The 18,692-nt window shown below is 67.1% G+C and overlaps 2 protein-coding genes across 4 annotated transcripts in view; both read left to right on the top strand.

Annotated features, from left to right (window-relative positions):
- Positions 1-921: 921 nt before the first annotated feature.
- On the top strand, positions 922-1,903 carry ISG15 (ISG15 ubiquitin like modifier). The gene is made up of 2 exons (XM_037828764.1): positions 922-1,089; positions 1,361-1,903. The coding sequence occupies exons 1-2, from the start codon at positions 1,087-1,089 to the stop codon at positions 1,862-1,864; spliced, it is 507 nt and encodes a 168-aa protein (XP_037684692.1). The 5' UTR covers positions 922-1,086; the 3' UTR covers positions 1,865-1,903.
- A 1,718-nt stretch (positions 1,904-3,621) lies between these two features.
- The window catches only part of AGRN (agrin), a 30,673-nt gene continuing 15,602 nt past the window's right edge, over positions 3,622-18,692 (top strand). For 2 of the 3 annotated variants that reach the window (XM_037828762.1, XM_037828761.1), the window contains exons 1-3: positions 3,622-4,140; positions 6,060-6,321; positions 16,590-16,637. In XM_037828762.1, coding sequence (XP_037684690.1) covers positions 3,919-4,140; positions 6,060-6,321; positions 16,590-16,637 — 532 coding nt within the window. In that variant the 5' untranslated portion in view covers positions 3,622-3,918. Of the gene's footprint in view, positions 4,141-6,059; positions 6,322-15,703; positions 16,096-16,589; positions 16,638-18,692 lie in introns of those variants that run through there. The other variant, XM_037828763.1, reaches the window with a different exon arrangement.

Raw genomic sequence — 18,692 nt, 5'->3', positions numbered from 1 at the left:
AGGAGAAGAGGACGCGTGGACGCGCAGGGGACGGCAGCACCCGCCGCCAGGAGCCAGGAGCGGGGGTGGCGCGGCCCCCACCCCACCCCTGACGTCAGGCCTCTGGCAGCCCCCGGAGACAGACCCAGGCCGCAGCCCATCCTGCTCACCGCACCGTCCCACCTTTGGGCCACCGTCGGCTCCGAGCATCAACCACGGGCTACGGGGTGAGTCCAGGTTTGTGGGGCTGAGGACTCGCAGCAGCTGCCCTGCTGCAACCCCAGTGGCGTGTGAGGGCTGCAGTTGCCCCTCGTCCTCACCAGCACTCACTTGTCTGCTTTCTTGCTGTTGTGTAGCCATGTGGTGGGTGTGAGCTGGTGTCTCGTTGTGGTTTTGCTATGCGTTTCCCAGATGCTGTTAACCGTCTCTCTGCCTTCTCTGGGGAGATGTCTACTCACGTCTGTTGCCCAATTTTTAATTCGGTTGCTTGTCCTTCTGTTGTTGAGTTGAAAGAGCTCTATGTATGCTCTGGGCACTACCAGACCCTTATCAGATATACGATTTGCAAATATTTTCTCTGATCCTCTTTTTTTTTTTTCCCATTTTCTGGATAATGTCCATAAGTTCATTTTTTGTGGAAAATGAAATATACAGCTCTTTGTGAAAAGAGAATCTGAACAAATACCCTCCTGGATCAACGGTGAGTATGTCTGCATGGTGTGGACTGCTGCTGTTTCGTGTCGTGCCTGAATTAAACACGGCGATGCGGTCCACGTTTATTCAGTTTGCTAACCAGTAAACAGAGAGTGCAGGTTTCCGGTCACTCGTCCCTGTCTGGGCTTTGGTGCATTTCGGGGTTTCTGACACCGGGAGAGGTGAACGCTGCTGTGGGTGCCGACGGCACTGGGTTTTGTTTCTGTCTCCACTCCCGGGCACGACTTGGGAAAAGGAAACCGAAACCCAAGCAGCAGCCGCCTCCCCGGCCCCTCCCGCGGCGTGACGTGCGCTCTCCGGGCTCATAAAAGGGCTGAGCGGCCGCGGGCGGGCAGCCGGGCGAGGAGGTGGACAGCGGACAGCATAGCCTGGGGACGAGCCGGAGCCGCAGTCATGGTGAGGGGCGCAGGGGGGGCGGGGGCTGGAGCTCCCTGCCCTGCCCCCAGGGCGAGCCCCACTGTGAGCCGAGGGACGGCAGGGCTCCGTCTGGAGACCCCCTGGGGGCACAGAGCCTGGCCTCTTAGGTGGCGACATGAGGGGCCCTGTCCGCCCTCCAGAAGCACCCCACTCTGTGCTCTGGGGTCCGGAGCTTGCCCTGTGGCCGGTGCGGGGTGCCCAGGGGGCCCTGGGCGGGGCAGGGTGCTGAAGCTGTGCGATGTGCCCACAGGGTTGGGACCTGAAGGTGAAGATGCTGGAGGGCACGGAATTCCAGGTGCCCATGACCGAGTCCACGCTGGCATCCGAGCTGAGGCAGCAGATCGCCCAGAGGACCGGCGTGCCCACCTTCCAGCAGCGTCTGGCGGTCCACCCGGCTGGCATGGCGCTGCAGGACGGGGTGCCCCTTGTCCGGCAAGGCCTGGGCCCCGGCTGCACGGTCCTGCTGGTGGTGCAGCGTGCCGAGCCCCTGAGCATCCTGGTGAGGGACAGCAAGAGCCGCAGCAGCGCCTACGAGGTATGGCTGACGCAGACCGTGGCCGAGCTCAAGCAGCAGGTGTGCCAGCGTGAGGGGGTCCAGGCAGACCTCGTCTGGCTGAGCTTCGAGGGGAGGCCCATGGATGACCGGCAGCAGCTGGGGGAGTATGGCCTCAAGCCCCAGAGCACCGTGTACATGCACCTGCGCCTGCGGGGCGGGCGGGGGTGCAGGACGGCTCCCCCCAGCCAGAATCCCTGACATGTCAGATGACAAGAATAAACGCTGATGCAGACTGAAGTGGCCTCTGCCGTCTGTCCCTGGCACCTCACATTCTTATGTCTGTCTGTCCCTCATTCTCCCCCTCCCCGCGAGGGGGTTGGGGAAGGGGAAGAGGGAGGGAAGGACCCAGAGGGGCTCACGATGACCAGGTTAAGGGACGGTCCCACCATCAAGAGCCTCGTGCAGTCAAAACAGTGACCCTCTCCCCTCTGGAGACACTGAAGATCTGCCCCCACACTCTGGGAAATTCTTTGCTAGAGGAAGAAAAAGAACATTTGCTGGGCCTCTCGAGGCCAGGCGTGAGCGTCCCCAGCCCCTGCACAGCTGCCCCTCTGCACACCTGCATCAGCAGATGGGGGGGGGGGGCAACCTCAGGCCCTTCTGCGCCCTGAAAGGAGACTGGACATGGACCCTGGGCCTGCTTGGGTCAGTTGTGAAGGGAGTTAGGGCTTGCGGGTCCCCCATCAGTCTGCCCTGCCCATGGGCTTGGGCGAGGAAGGGGTGCGGCCACACACATTGAAACTGAGCAACTGGAGGCAGCCCTAGTGCCAGCTAGAGCCCCCTATGCCCCCGGGGGCCATGCAAGGCCATCCGCTTACCGGACAGGCCATGGCCAGCAGAAGAGGGACCCACGGTCCACACAGGAGGGCCCTCCCAGATGGGGTGGCTCCTTATTTGGCACATCGACACTCCCTTCCTCACAGGATGCTGGGTTCTTGTAGTCTCCTGTACCAATTCCCCAAATGGATCCCAGGATAGCCAGGATGAGCCAGCTTTGGGCTCAGGAGGGATGTGGGTCGGCCCCGCTCCTTTCTGGGACAGAGTCCTTGGCCGTGGGATGCTGGCAGACAGAAGTCCCCTTTCTGGCCTGTAGGGGTCCACATCTGGGCTGGGGAACCCAGGTCTGGGTGTGTTGTGACCACCTTTACAGACAGGTGGATGTGTTTGCTGGGGTGGTGAGGAGTGTCTCCAGGCTCCAGCCTTGTACCGGGCTCCTTCGCCCCTTCCGCCCGGACCTGTGCTGGGTGAAGTCCTGGTCCAAGTGGGTGCCCAGACCCTAGGGGTGCTCTGGAGGGGTCTTCAGCCACGCACTCCTCACAGCCTCTGGGTCGGAGATCTGTGGCTGGCTTGGGGTGCAGGCAGCAGAGCAAGCTCAGCCCCGCGGAACAGCGGGGCTCTCTCTCTGCCCCCACCCCCTCTTCAGCTAGGCCAGACCCAAACTTGGCCTCTCTGGACCTCAGTTCACCCCCCTACCGGGCCAAGCTGGCGCAGCGCCTCTCTGGGGATTGGGGAGAGCGCGGCCGGCCCCGCAGCTGCACGACGGCAGGAGGCGCCGTCCGCCCTGCAGTGGGGCCCGAGCCGGCCGGGAGGCGGGCGAGCCTGCGCCCCGTCCGGCCAATCCCCGCAGACCCCCGCCCACACTGGTCCCGGCCAGCTGAGGGCCGCCTCCTTGCCCCGCGGACTGGCGGCTGAGGGGGAGGGGGTCCTTCCCTGTTCCAGCAAGAGGGACCTGGCGTCCCGCGATTAGGTTCCTCCGGCCTGGGGAGGTTGCCACCCCGCAGAGCCCGGAGGGAATCAGGCGGCCCCCACCCCACGTCCGCGGCCTGGGAGCCCCGGCCGCTCCCAGCCCCAGCGCCGCCCCGAGCTCCTTGGAAGTCCCGTCACGTCGCTTCCCGATTATGCATTAACCCGATTTGAGCCGCATTTCCTGGAGAGGGGGGTCCGGGAGAGGGAGGGGCGTCTGTCCGCCGAGAAGCGCCGCCGCCGACCGGACGCCTCGGGCCCGCCCCCCGCTCCTGGGTCCCCGCCCCCGGCCGGCGCCGAGGTCCCTGCGCTTTGTTCGCGGCCGGCGCGGGTCGGAGGGCGCCGGGCGGGCCGGGGGCGGGGCTGTCCGGGGTCCCACCCCCGCCCCGCCTCCCCCCGCGCCGCCGAGCGCCCGCCGCCTCCCCGCGCTGCGCCCCGACCTGTCCAGTCCCGTTGGCGGCGCGGCCCGGCCCCGCGCGCTCTGCCCGCCTGCGCCCCGCGGCCGCGCCATGGCGAGCCTGCGGCTGTCCCGCTCGGGCCCCTCCGGCCCGGCCCCGCTGCGGCCGCTGCTGCTGCTCCTGGTGGTGGCCGCGCGCGCCCTGCCCGGCGCCGGCGGGACGTGCCCCGAGCGGGCGCTCGAGCGGCGGGAGGAGGAAGCGAACGTGGTGCTCACGGGCACGGTGGAGGAGATTCTCAACGTGGACCCGGTGCAGCACACCTACTCGTGCAAGGTGGGCCCCCGGGACCCCGTGGGACCCCGACCACCGCCCCCAGCGGCTTCCTGGCCCTGCAGACCCCCTTCGAAGCCCGGGCAGAGAGCGTCATCCCTTCGCCACCCGGCCCCCTCGCCCGAGGCCCGTCCCTCGCGATGCCGGCCGTCCCGCTGGGTCCCCCGCCCCCAGGTCGTGGGAACGAGCCCGGACGCCCCGCAGCCTGCGCTGCGCTCCCTTGGCGACCGCCGAGTCCCGGAAAGCTCCCGAGCGCCGGAGGGAGTTCCCGTGGTGCCACTGCGGTCCCTCCCGCCTTGGAGCCCAGACCTGCGAGACCCTCCTGTGTGTGCCCCAAGAGAAACAAGTGCAGCCTCCACCCCGCCCCCATGTATGGCTGCCGCACCGCCCCCCCCCTCCCCCCCGCCACCAGGCGAAGAAAGGAAATGGGGGTGAGGGAGGTTCCAGGCCGGGGTTGGGGTTGGGGTAGGGCCAGGCGGGTGGTCTCTGCGGTCCGCCCCCTCCCCAGAGGCCTTTACAGGGGAGAGGGGGATTGGACGGGAGAGAGGGGTGCGTGGCTGGGTTCCCTAACCCACAGAAGCCGGGTGGGAGGGGCTGCTGCAGAGACGTGTTCCGGATCCCCAGCCCCTGATGTGTGGGGGCAGGGCCAGGTGCCTGTCCACCCCCTTCTCAGAGAGCCTGGGCTCCCCTGGCCACAGGGAGGGGGAGTTTGCCTGCCTCCCCCTCGGCTGGAACTGGGGACCGGGGTTGGTCATGGTGGTTTCCCCTAAGGCCTACCCCAAGGGAGGGCTCTGGGGACCCAGATCCTCCCCTCCCCTCCCCCCGCCCGTCCCACTCTGGCCCCCGAAACCACCGCCCGGACCAGAAATCGGATCATTCCTCCTCCATGGAGATTGGCCTGTGTGGGCTACAGCTGGGATCCCCCGCAGCCCCCTCCCCTCAGACCCACCAGGGCACTGTGCCAGGTCCCTGCAGGATTTTCCCGACTTCCTCCCGCTGCTCCTGGGTGTGGCTGGGGTGGGGGGAGGAGATGGAAGCCACTGGGCCCGTCCCCTGCCTGGGCAATCCGGGGCCTACTGTGTGTCGGGGTGGGGGGGGGAGGTGACGGGGGTTTGGATGAGGCTCTGCCTGGGAGACCAGGGTGGAGGGGTCCCAGCCGGGTCCCCCGTAGCCTCTCACCAGCCGTGGGGCAGGCCCTGCCACCGCCAGCGAGTGGTTCCCGGGAGGCTGCCCACCCAGCCTGCCGCTCCCACCCCTGGGGGGCCCTGGGGTAACCGTGTGGGCGTCGCCTGGGCAGGCTGGGCCGCTAGTCAGAGCAGGTGCCCTCGGGGTGAGAAGGTGGAGGGTGGGGTGCCTGGCGCTGTCCAGGCTCGATTCTGAGGCTCATGGGCCGCTCAGCTGAGCACAGTGAGCCAGGAGGACGGGGCTCCCACTCCTGGGGGCTGGAGTAGCCCACCCATGGGGCTGCCAGGAGCCGAGCGGGGCCCCCCAAGAGCCCATCACCCTGAAACCCCGTCTGTGCTCGCTGCACTGGCTTTGTCTGCTGGGAGCCCTGTGTGCGGGTGAGCAGATGCGGAGAAGAGAGAGGGGCTTGGAAGGCAGGTGCCTTGGCCAGGTGGGCTCCGTCCCAGGTCCAGCTTGAGTTGAGGCAAACAGTGTTGGGGTCTGGGCTGGCTGGGGGTCTGTTGGGCCCAGGAAGTGGGAGCAGCCCCATGGCATGGTCGTGTTCATGGGTAGCAGTAGCTTCTGGGTTCCCTGCAGCTTCTGCCTGGGGTGCCTCAGGCTCCTGACCGTCCAGGGCTTGGGGTTACTCATGCATCCATCCAAACCTAAGCCGGAAACCAGGGAAGGCTCTGTAGCCCCCTCTTCCTCCAGGGGAGGGGGTCAATGATGTCTGCCTCCCCCCCCCATATCCACCCAAGGTTCGGGTCTGGCGGTATCTGAAGGGCAAAGACGTGGTGGCCCAGGAGAGCCTGCTGGACGGTGGCAACAAGGTGGTGATCGGCGGCTTTGGAGACCCCCTCATCTGTGACAACCAGGTGTCCACTGGGGACACCAGGATCTTCTTTGTGAACCCAGCACCTCCATACTTGTGGCCAGCGCACAAGAATGAGCTGATGCTCAACTCCAGCCTCATGCGGATCACCCTGCGGAACCTGGAGGAGGTGGAACACTGTGTAGAAGGTGAGGGGCTGATGTGGGGACGGCCAGGGCCAGTGGTGGTCAGGGTAGGCAGACAGGGGATGGCGGGCTGTGGGCAGAGGACGCTGTCTGCTGGCTGGAGTGCACGGCGTTTTGCGGCCCAACGTCGCCCCTGGCTCTGCTGTCCCGAGAGCAGCAGCTTCAAGTCTGCTCCCCCCCCCCCCGCCCCCATCTTCTGACTTGGAGCAGAAGCGAGTCCCAGCTCTGCGAACAGACGGGCCTCATCTGCTCCACCCCAGCTCTGCCCACCCCCCTTGGAGGGCCTTTTTCCAGGAGAGAAGCTGGGACCAGGTGAATGAACCCCAACTCTCTACGAGCCTACACAAACCCCTGTCGAGCAAACCCTGCTTGGGGCAGGGGGCAGAGGGTTTAGAGGGGGCTGCCCTGGCACTTGTCTTGAGAGAGCTGTTGGGGGGGGTGATCCCTGAGCAAGTTGAAGGACCCCTCCTTGTCCCCACCTGTGTTCTGAATGGCCCCAGAGCACCCCCCACCCCCACTTAGCCTCTCACATGACTAGCCCCCACCCACCCCACAGTCACAGTTGGGGGCTGAGATCCATGGCTGGGGAGTGAGCCTGGGGGGATGTAGGAATGGCTTGTCGCCCCTGCATCCTGTCTGTCCCCTCATGTCTGCCTGGGAAGGATGTATCCGAGGTGGAGGGGTGGTCGGGCGAGCACGCTTCCTCCCAGGGTGGTGGGAAGGATCTCTGACTTCCTGTCCCGCCGACATGCTCTGTGGCCAGCAGGGAAGTCCTACCTCTAAGCTAACACACTGCCAGGGGTCCCTGAATGTTGCCTCATCCCCTTGCTTGCCTTGCTTGCCCCCGGGGTCCAGGCCCAAGACATCCTGTGGAGAAGGGTTCTCTGGGGCCAGCAGTCTGGAGAGACCTGGGGTCTGGGGTGCTCTGGGTCCCATGTCCCCTTCCAGGCCTCTCAGCTGTGGGGCCCCAGCCCGAACCTCATACCAGGGGGTACTGGAGACCCTGGCCCTGCCCAGGAAGCCTGTGGTCTGTGGAAAAGAGGGGCTTGGCAGGCACGAAGGTGACATCCTGGCAGGGGGTTGAGGGCAGCAGTGACAGGAGCTGGGTGAAGGGCTGGGGGTGGCTCGGGGACAGGAGTGGGTGTGAGACATGATGCTCGGTTCTGGGAACGGGTGGGTGGGTGGGTGCCAAGGAGGCGCCCGACACTGGGCGAGGGGGTCCTTCCTGGGGAGTGGTCTCAGAAGGGACAGGAGGAGGAGAGCCAGGATGCTGGCCAGTCCCTGTCCAATCATTTCCTGTGCTGTCGGGAGGGTCTGGGCCGAGGGCCCCGAGACTCAGTAACTGAGGATGCGGCTGTGGGGTCAGAGGGCACGTGCTGGGAGGGTCACGCCAGGCTTTGCACCGTGGAATGGCTGGAAGGGAGGGGTCAGGGGCCTGTATCTGTTCTGTGGGAGGTGAGGACACGGCCACGCTCCCGGGGCCGAGACTACCTTAGTGAGGGGCCCAGCCGACCCCTCCCCCACTCTGCCCGGCCCCCCAAGGGCACAGGGTAAGGTTTGCGGAGGTGGCCCTCTCCCCAGACCACTGATGGCACCTCGCATGGAGCTCCCCCCGTGGGAAGGCCCAGAGCGGCCGGGACACAGCCTCCTGCAGTGGTCCCAGGCCCCCCTCCCTCCAGACGGAATCCCCGGACGCCCGGGGCAAAGCTGGTCATCTGTCCGTCTCCAGCTGACTTTCCAGCCCAGCAGCCGCCCTGAGGCCCTGTCCTCCCTGGGCAGCCCGAGGTCCGTGTCTGTAAAATGGGCGGGTCCTGGGCTGCTGTGGCCTGGGGAGGGGGCTCCCTGAGGAGGGGGGTCCTGGGGGCAGAGGACCTGTGGGCCCCTCCCCATCCCTGCCTGGCCCGTCTGGCAGGCGAGACCCCCGAGCCGCCACTGAAGGGGCACCTGCTGCCGGCCGCACACCTGGCGCCAGCTCTAGCCTTGCCTCCCGCCTCCCGCAGCTTCTCCCCGGCTGCCATGGGCCTGCCCTGCCCAGCGAGGCCGCCCCAGCCCCCAGCCCCTGGGAGGCTCCTCCCCCAGCCCGCCCCGGGATCCACATTCCTGGAATAGCTGAGACAGGTACGCGCTCCTCCCTGCGGCCACCTGTGGGCGGGGAGCCCGCCGGCCTGCTAGGGCCCCGCCTCTGGAAGGAGCCCCCCACCCGCTCTGCCGGGGAAGCGGCCCCTCCTCTCCCTGCACCAGCACCCACGCGCCCTGAGCCCGCCCGGACGGGCACCTCCTTGGCGGGTCCTGCTGGGCGCTGCCCACCCTCCCCACCCCTGCCTCACAAAGGCCCACGGGGTGCCCCGAAGCCTCCAGGAGGGCCGCCGGCCTGGCTGCGGGCCGGCACGGCGCCCGGGCCCACCCCTCCCCACGAGGGGCCAAGCAGAGAAAGGAAGTGTTTGCCTCGGCTGGGCCTGGCACAGGGACCGGGCCGGGGGCCAGCCTGGGAGCGAGCCTGGCCCGGGGCCTGGCTGCCCCTGCCCAGCCATGCAGCGGGGGTACCGGTGGCCGCGCTCTCTGGCCCGGCCGGCCTGGTTCCCGCCCGCAGCACCCTCCCTTCCTGCCTGCCGGGCCATCAGGAGGGCAGTCGGCTCAGGCTGCAGCCGGTGGGCCGGGCTCCTCCGGCCTCTGCCTGCAGAGCAGCTCACGAGGACACTTCCAGGCTGCAGAAAGGCTGCCCCCAGGGACCGGGTGGGCCAGGCGCCCCCAGAGGGCCCCAAGAGCCCCTCCCCCAGCCCCTACCTGGCAGGTCTGGGCTTGAGGCTGGGGGCGAGAGCAAACCCAGGTGGGGGTGGCCCCTTGGATGTCACCCGAGCTCACAGGGGCGGGAACCCCTTGCCATCAGAAGCCAAAGGCCATGCAATGGTTTGGGGACGGGGGCCCTGCCTGGCTCCCCTCGACCCCACCCAGTCACTTGCCGAGAGCCCTCCCCTCGTTTTTCCCTTTACTTTCCATTGGAAAATGGGAGTTGTTTTTAAACTGTCCTTCCTCTCACCTCTCTCTGTCTACACTGGCCTCACCCAGGGGAGCTGGGCAGAGCGGGTAATGATGGACCCTGCCCAGTCCCCCCAGCATCCCTTGAGGGTGCTGGTCCTGCACTGGGCAGACAGGAAATGAGGGGGTCCCAGGAAGGTGCTGTGCAGGCGAGGTCACTGGTCAGGGCTCACTGGCCCGGTCTGGGGTTCCCCCTGCTGCCCTCACAGGCTGGGGGACAGGAGTCCAGGGATTGCAGAGGGTGAGGCGGAGCTGCTCCAGCGGTATTTGGGGGTGGAACAGACTTCAGGGCCACAGGGGTCCAGCCAGAGGTCATTCTGGCCATCCCCCTGTGCTGTCAGGCCCTGCTGCCTGAGGCTCACTTTCTTCCTGAAGGGTTCACCCCCCCAAACTGGTGAGAATCAAAGCCTGCCCCCATCAGCAGCATGGCTTGTGTGGGGGAGCAGCTGCAGAAAGTGGTCTCCCTCACCCCCAGGCCTTTGCTTCTACCTGTGAGATCCAGGGCAGGCCCCATCACGGGCTATCTGGCCACCCCCCACCCCCCACTCCAGGAGCTGCTCTTCTGATCTCTGGGCACGAGGGAGACCCCAGAAGTAGCCTCTAGGCCTGGGTGGGGGAGATCGGGCCCCCTGCCCTGCCCTCCTGGCTCCAGCACCCCCAGCCACTGGATGGGGGGCCATGGGGAGGCGCCAGTGCCACAGTAGCCCACCTGCTTGGCAGCCCCCCACAGCCCCAGGAAGCCGCCACACAGGCCTCGCCATGAGAAAAGCACACAGCTGCTCCCAGGGTATGCAGCTTGCAGGGGAGGAGGGCAGTGCTCACTCATGGTGTCCCCCACCTTCTGCCTGGAGTGGAGCCCCCACCACCAGCTGCGGCAAGATGGCCTGCTGGGGTTCCTGGGGCCTTCAGCAGGGAGGGAGGCTCCCCTCCAGCACAGACCCTGAGAACTTCCTCTGAGGACGGCCCCCTGCCAGGGTGCTCACAGCTGGACGTGGGAAAGGGGAGGCAGGCCTGGTCCCCCAGCCCCGTGCCCCCCATGGAGTGGAAGCTTGGGGGAGGAGGCATCTTTGTCATCACAGGCAGCAGCTGTTCACAGCTGTGAGTGTCCTGGGTGTGTGCCTGTCTGTCCTGTGCTCACATGTGTGTGCCTGTGGGTGCTGCCTGTGTGCACACATCTGTGTCTGTGTGTCCGAGAGTGCATGTGAGCATGTGTGTGTGCATGCGTGTGCTTGGACTGGCCCCAGCCCACTCCTGCTGCCCCCTGGTGTTAAGCTGGGCCCCCTGTGCCTGGTGCAGGGCGGACACGGGCAGGTGCTAGGCCCGTCTCTGGAGAGGACTGGCAGGTTCTCAATGTCAGTGACAAAGGTACGTGCCAGCAGGGAAGCCCAGAGACAGGCAGAGTCCTGAGGGCCCCTTTGGCCTCACCGTCCCCCACGTGTCTGCCAAACCCTGGTGGCCTAACATGGCAGGCACAGCTGGGTCTGGTGCTGGACTGGAGTGGGCCTGACCCACCAGCCCCCTCCTCAGGCCACCTCTGTGCCAGGCACTGGGGAGGCAGGAATCTTGGTGTGGCTGCCAGGGACAGATGTGGGACTCGGTGCACGTCCAGAAGGAATGCAGAGGACACAGGCTGTGGGCTTGGGAATGCCAGGCTGTCATTCATTCATTGCCTTGTTTCTGCTTCACCCACCCGTCCACTCAGTGGCTCCGCAGGGGGCGGCTGCTGCCATCTGCCCAGGCTCCCAGGACACGGCCAGGCGGCCAGGCCTCAGCCGAGCTTTGAGGGGTGAAGGTGAAGGGGGAGGGCGTTCTGGGAGGGGTGGCGAGGGGTGCAGGGAGCAGCTAGTGATCTGTGCAGTCTGGACGAGCACAGGAGGAAGCTGTGGGGAGGGTCCCTAATGGCTGCGAGGCCTGGCTGGCTTTCCCATCTGAAACCTGGGGTGCTGGTGGCCCCTTGGCCGTGACCTCATCCACCTGGCCTCCTGGGTCTGCTTTTCTGTCTCTCTGCCCCCTTGCTTCCAGCACCTTGGCCTCTCCTGGTGTCGGAGCATCTGCACCCCAGGCTCTGTGGAACCACCACCTACCTGCACACAGACCTTGCCAGGCTGGGTGTCCCTGGCACCTCCCCACCACATCTCCTGACTCGTGGAGCACTGACCAGATTGGGGCCACACCCTGGGCTCCCCGAGCTTCCCCTTTGCTTCTAGAGATGGGCAGGGCCGGGCTGAAAGGGCAGGCTGGGGTGGCTGCACAGGGGCAGAGGGCACCTGCCCCGTCCCCACCTTTCCCCAGGTGCCTCTGGGCCTGGCCTCGTTCCGCTGGGGCCCCCTGGCGGCTGCAGCCGCCTCCTGCCAGGTGCCCGGTGCTCGAAAGGCCTCGGGATCGGCCCTGCCCTTTGCCCTGTGGCCCCTGGGCTTCCCCTCGCCGGCCTCCGTCTGCGGCCCACCCGGGACCTTTGGGTGTGCTGTCCCTGGCCTGGGGCTTTTCTCCCAGATCCGGGCCCTGCCCCTCCCCGCGCTCAGCGGCCCAGACCCTCCAGTGCAGGGCGCGGTCCCAGGCCACCCGGCCTCTCCGGGCTGCGTCTGAAGTTGCCGGAATGTGCGTGGAGCGTAACCGCCCTGAGGGGGAGGGGACCCAGCTCGGGACGCGCCTCCCGCGCACAGCCCGGACCGTGGGCGGGGCCGGGGACCCAGGCCGGCGTCGGGCGCCCCCTGAGCCCGCTTTGCTTAGTCCAGCAACCCGGCAGAGCAGGCTTTGTTGCCCGGTTCTCCAGGGCACCTCGTCCCGGCCACACCACTAAGTGACGGATTCAAACCCAGGCCGGCCCAGGGGCCTGCGGGGCGCGCCGGGGCGGAGGTGGGGCTTTGGCCTGAAGCCCGGCGGGAGGCGCACCCCAAACTAGCCCGGCCCGGGCCCAGCAGGGCTGAGCTGCTGTGAAATGCCCATTGTCTGCCCAAGGCCGGGGTGGGGGCTCCGCCCGGCCTCCCCTCTTCTCCTGCGCGGTCGGGACAGACACCTGCGACGCTGGGCCGGGCCGCGGCGGCCTGGGTTTTCTCGTGGACCGGGGCGCTCTCTTAAGTCCCCGGGGAGGGGGCGGACAGGCGGCCCCCAGCCTGGAGGTCGGGCCTTGCGTCAGGGTGCGTGTGCGCATGTCCCTGTGCGTGCCGGGGTGGGGGACTCCCTGCGGGCAGCTCCGAAGAATCCGGACCCCGCCCCCGCTGCAGACCTCACCGCCCCCTGGAATGGGGGGAGGGAGGAGCCAACTCGGGGGCAAAGGGCCCGCGGTCGCCTTGGGGGCTGGATTTGCCCACCCCTCTCAGGCCCCACCCCACCTTCTCAGCGGCAATCAGAGCCTGTTTGTGCCTGCACGCTTGGGGTAGGGGGGTGAGCGTGTGACACCGTTTGTGCATGTGGATGAGCGTGGGAGGCACCGTGTGTGTGCATTAGGTGAGGGAGGAACATGTGTGACACCCAGTGTCTGTGCAAACTTGGGCGAGTGTGCATGCATGTCTGCCTGAGACCCCGGTGCTGTATACGTGTGCAGTCATGGGCTGCTGTGAGTGTGAGCCCAGAGAGGAGGAGGCTCTGTCGGTGCCTGCGGCAGGAGTCTGCGTGGGCTAGTCAGGGCTGAATGAATGTCTGGAGATCCCAAAATAGCTCCAGTAGTGTGAGCTCCCCCAGGCTGGGCCTGGGGCCTCAATGGCCCTTTGTCTGGCTGATGTGTGGGGCAGCCTTTGAGCGCTCCTTGAGGAGGGGAGGGGGGCTCAGACCCGGGCTGGACTGGGCGGGGCTTCCCTTCCCCCCCCCCCCCCCGCCCGGCTAGCGGCTGGCCCTGCCTGAGCCCCACCCAAGGCTCTGCTGGCCCCCTCCCCAAAGGAGCACCCAAGGCTGCCTGCCAAACCCAGGGTCTCTGCTTGTTGGAGGCTGTCCTCTTGGAGACCCTCACAGGCCCAGACTGCTGTGCATTGTTCCCCCACTGACACCCAGTCCCATCCCCTGCAGGGTTCATCCTCGGAGGCAGCAGCAGGTGAGGGGGTGTGTGGGTGCGTGAGCTGGTGGGCACAGTCCTGGGGCTTTGTGGGCAGTAAGTGGGCAATTATGTGTGGACAGCCCCAGCCACCCTGAGAAGTCCACTTCTTCCCCCAATCAGTGCCCGTGGGCTTTGGAAGCCAGACCCTTCCCCCGGGTCCATGGCCCAGGGTGGGCTGACAACTCACTGTCCAGGGTATGGTCTGGGGGGCTGCGGGCAGAGCCAAGTTCCAATGAGCATGAGGGATGGGGGCAGGGGTGCTCCCTGCATGGTGAGGGTACAACCAGCCAGGGGCCAGGGGTCTCCGGGTGGTTTGAGAATGGGACTCAGTTAGGGTCTCACACATGTTGTGGCCTGGGGGGCACTATGCCGTTTGTTTTGGCTTTCCTTGAAAGGTCTCTTTAGAGCCGCACTGGCCCTGGGGGGCACTGACAATGGACAGAGGCTGATTTACAGTGAGTGTGTGAGTGTGAGTGACCTCGGATGTGTGTGGCCATGAGTGTGGCTGTGTGTGTAACCATTAGTGTGCATGCAAGTGAGTGCATTTCTGGGACTGTGTGGGTGTGCACGTGAGTGTGAGTGCAGTTGAGCGTGAGTATGGGTGTGTGAAAGTGTGCTAGTGTAGGGGTGTGTGCCCGTGTGACTGAGGTGAGTGGGTGTGAGCAGGGGGCAGGTGGGGGGCTGTGGAGTGTTGAGTGTGCTTACAGCTGTGGTGGGGAAGGGTCAGGGCCATATGGGGGAGTGGCTGGCAGGCGCTGCCTGGCCCCGGAGAAGGGCAGATGGGCGGAGGGGTGTGGGGTGCAGAGGTGTCCAGGTCCAGGCAGGAGGTGCCCTGCTGTGGGCGCGTGGTGGACGCTTGTGGGTCCCTCCTGGGAGGCTGAGGGCGGTGGGGGCTGCAAGTGGGGAAAAGGGGGGCTGGTCAGGGCAGGAAGCTGTCGGTCACGAAACGGTCACCCAAGCGGTCCTGGCTGGGGAGGGTCTCGGTTTCAGAGTAGGGCGGCCAGGTAGAGCAGCCCGCAGGGGTGCCGCGGAGGGGGCGAGCGGGGAGATATGCGGGGCTGGGGCTGGGGGCAGGGCCCAGGTGCTGCCGCCCGCCCCGCCCCGCTGTGACGTCACGGCCCCGCCATTCCCAGGGCGGCCTCTGGGGGCGCTGCGGGACCGCGCCGGGGAGCCGCGCGGTGGTCTGCACGAAGCTCATTTGCATGTTCCACCTGACGCCGGGGAGGTGGGGGGCGCGGGTGGACGGAGGCGCTGCTGTCACCTCCTAGGGGAAGGGAGGGCGAGGCGATTCCTAGCCCATTATCCCACGCCACCCCCCACCCTGGGCCCCTCCCCAGCCCACTCCCCACCGTGCTCAGTACCTGCCGCCCCCTGCCCCCCACCTCAACCCACAGAGGGTGGGGTCGGCAGGAGCAGAGGCACTGGCAAGTACACGTAGGAACTGGGGACACGCACGCGGCACACGCAGACGGGCCCACACTCGGACCTTCTGAAGACCCCCAACCCCGCGCCCCTGTTTACACACTCAGCTGGGAAGAGCCCGTTCCTGGAAGGGTGGGGGGTCCGAGGGCCTGCCCCAGGGCTGCCTCCACCCCGGCGCCCCCCACTCTGCCCCACCCTTACCCCAGCCCGCGCTCCTGCCCTTCCCAGGCCCCCCCGAGCTGCCAACACACCCCATCCCTGGGCCCCCAGGCCCTGCCCCCGTGCTCCTGCACCGCCTGCCCCAGCCCCTGTCCCGGACCCCCCTAGCCCCGGTGGCCCCCCAGCCCCTGTTGCCTTTTGTGCTGCCGCCCTCATCCCTGCATCCGCTCGGCTCCAGGACTGCGACTCCCCATGGGCGCTCGGGTCCCTGGAGGCGTCCTCCTTTGTCTCTGCTCCCTGCCCTCCCTCCCACGGCGCCCCTCGCCCCTCACTCACCGCCTCGGCCGCCGGTGAGGGCGAAGGGGAGGCCGGCGCGGCTGGCCCGGAGGCGGGAAGCGGGAGCGGCCCCTCCGAGCGCCTCTTTATTCTCTTCCGCCGGACGCGGCGGCTTCGCTCCTCCTGCCGCTGCCATCAGCCGCCGCCCGCTCCGCCCGGGGCGGGACCCTCCGCGCCCGGGCCGGCGTCCTCCCCCGCCGGCAGTCCATCTGTCCGTCCGCCCGCGCAGCCTGAGGAGGGGGCCGCCCCGGGCCTGCGCACAGACCAGCCTGCCCAGGGGAGCCAGGTGGAGAGCGGGGGCTGTGGGGGCTGCCGGGGGGCTGCCGTGAAGACTGGGCGCCGCCGGATGCGTGCTGACCGCTGCCCACAGCTCCCTCAGGGCCCCCTCTGCCTCCGTCTGAGCCCAAATTTGGGATTGCTTCTCTGGGAGACTTCTGCACACCTCCTCTTCCGAGTAGCTTCAGGAACCCGGACAGAGCCTCGAGGGCAGGGGAGGGGCTTGGTCCCCTGCTGCTCTGCATAGGGCTGGCCTGCTGGATGCCCACCCAGACCCCTGCCCGGTGGTCCCAGCATGGGGGGAGCAGCCCTGCAGAGGCCTAAGGGTGCCCCATGAGCACGCCTCGGCCAGCGTGGGGTTGAGCAGCCAGCCATGCCTCCGCCGCTGGAGCGGGACCCCCGGGGGCAGCGCCGTGTCTCCCGGGTGGTGCGTTACTTCACGATCCCTTGCAACGCCTGCCTGATCCTGCTGGCCACATCCACACTTGGCCTCGCCGCCCTCCTCTTCCTCAGCTCCTGTATGTGGCTGTCGGGCGTGGCTGCCCCGGGCCGCCCAAGTGGCCGAGCTCCCCTGAGCCCTGGGGGTTGGAAGGCAGGAGTCACCGCAAGGCCAGAGCCGTGAGAGGGCTGGAGGGTCGCGGGGGGCCGCTCTCTGCACCCTGAGGCCCCTGGGGTCCGTCCTGGGGCTCATGATGCTGACCCTTAACCTGCAGAAACAACTTTCTGCTGGAGTTGGGGATGGAGGGAGCTGAACCCCTGGCAGGGGCGAGTGGGAATCGGGGCTGGGCTGAGCTCACCGGGAGCTGGTCCCCGAGGGCCGCCCCTGCCCCCACATGTCAGGGTCCTCGCTGACCTGGTGGGTGTCAGCCCTCGACCACACACTCGCCCCCGGCCTCGGCCCCGCCCAGATTCAGGGCAGCTGGACTCAGGAAAGGACAGAGGTGGGGAGGGGCCCTCCCTCCGGCCTGGGACCATGCGAAGAGGCCTGACTTGGAGATTTGTTTCTTTCCAGATAAACCTGGGGCACATTTCACACCAGCTCCCCTGACGCCTGCGGATGGTGAGTGGGGTACCCGTCGCGGAGGGACAGCAGCTGCTGGGGGCCTCTGCCCAGAGGACAGTGGACACTCTCAGGGTGGGGGGCATCCTTGGCGTGTCGGAGGTGAGAGGAAGCTGGGTAAGGGCCCGGGGCCCTCCTGGGGCGGCCACAGCAGAGGGTCTGGAGTCCCTTGGCCGCCAGCCTGTGGGTGAGCGAGGGGGGCGCCGACTCCTCTGAGCCTTACCCCCGCGTGAAATTGCAAACGAGTCCACAGAAGCCACAGGCGGAGGAGACAGTGTCTGGGCAGGGTGCAGGGAGCAGCCAGGGGCCCGGCAGGCCCAACACTGCAGTCCTCTGTCCTCCCTGTTTGGCTGGATGGAGGCTGAAGACAGACAGATGCTCAGAGGGGTGGGGACGGGGGCTCCGGGTTGGCTAGCTGCCTGAGGGGCCCAGGCCGCAGTGGGGGGCTGCAGTGAGGGAGGGTGGGGCCCCCTAGACCTCTTTGTGGGATGGGGACCCGCCCTCCCTGGGGGCTCCTGTGGGGATTAGGCTCAGGTAAAGGGGGAGAAAGGAGGCCCCCAGGATCCTTTCTGGCTTGGGGTGGGGTGGGGTGGGGTGGGGGCTTCTTTCCCTGCCCTGCCCTGCCTCCTTTACCTGGGAGCTCTCGGTACCTGCCCCACTGGGTGTGTCTACAGAACTGGGGGGGCACTGGGTTTCTCTCTGGGGGCCCTGAGGTCCTCTCTGGACAGGCCCCTGGCTGCACCATCTGTCCAGTAGCTTCCTGTACCTTCGGGTGGGGGCTAGGAGGGCGGGGAGGGCCTCCCTCCCTCTCTGTGGGGAGGTGGGGTAGGGGCAGCCGCAGCCTGGGGCCTGAGAGACCAGGTTGGGGGTTTGTGGTGGGAGTGGGGGGGTTGGGGACCTGGGAGCAGGAGTGGGCTCAGGGGCACGGTCTCAGCAGTCACCTGGGGCCGCCGTCTGCCCAGCCGAGCTGCCCTTGTTCTGTCTGACACGTTTTGGTTCCCGCAGACCTGGGACCCCGAGCTGGGCAGCGGCAGGGTGATCTGGGAGGATGGGCAGTGGGAATGAGGGAGTCTGGTCCCGCACCCCCTGTCTGTCTCCCACCACGGCTGCCCCCACGAGCTCCCAGAGGTGGGGGGTGAGGTTTCTGAGGGTGCAGGCCGCGGTCCACAAGGAGGACAAGGAGCTGAGGAGGGGCGGGGCCTGTGCTGGGCCAGGTTGTGGACGGGATGCCTGGAGCCCGCGGGTTTAGGTGTCCTCTCTTCCACAGCCCGGAAAGGCTGGCGTGGGGGCATACAGGTGGGTTCCACGGGCACGTGCCTAGCCGGCCACATGCCACAGTCATCATCAAACACAGACCATCTTGTACCTGCCCCCCCACCAGTTTGGCCCCACCCTCTCCCCAAACCAGGAAAGGGTTAAACGCAGCCCTGGTTAAAGGGTTAAATGCAGCCGCTTCCCAGGGCTGCCTGTAAAAAGCATGGCCACGCCCCTGCATGGCCACGCCCCTGCATTGCAGACCGCTGGGAGCGGAGTGGCTGCAGAGGCTCCTGGGGGGCCCAGGGCTCACTGCTGAGGGGCAGCCACCGAGCACAGACGGGTCTCGCTACTGTCTTAGCCCACGCTGTTGTTTGTAGTAGAGTGACCTCGACAGGAGACCACCTGTGCCCCAGCTCCCTCCCACGTGTGGACATGTGAGCAACACAGGCCTGGCACACACACGTGGCGTCTGCTAGGATGACCTTGCATGCACGAGTGTGACCACGTGTGGCATGCGCGTGTATGCAGTGTGCACGTGTGTGTGGGCGTGCACAGAAGATGCATATGCGGGTGATGCACGTGTGTGTGCACATCTGTGCGCGTGTGTGTGTGTGCGGTCACTTACACGTGCCTGTCTATACAGACGCCGTCTGTGCGTGCGCGCTTTTGGAGCCAGTGCTCTCCTGGTCCTTGGGGTTTCGGGTTAGGGTCAGGGTGAGGGGCGTGCAGCTGGAGGGGGGACTGGAGGGGCTTCCTGGAGGCAGCGGCTCCTGCACTGAATCTTGGAAGGAGTTGTTT

This window comes from Choloepus didactylus, chromosome 2, assembly GCF_015220235.1.
Source record: "Choloepus didactylus isolate mChoDid1 chromosome 2, mChoDid1.pri, whole genome shotgun sequence".
NCBI classification, from domain to species: domain Eukaryota; kingdom Metazoa; phylum Chordata; class Mammalia; order Pilosa; family Megalonychidae; genus Choloepus; species Choloepus didactylus.
The sequence above is the reverse complement of the archived record's forward strand: the minus strand, read 5'-3'. Positions and strand labels throughout refer to the sequence as shown.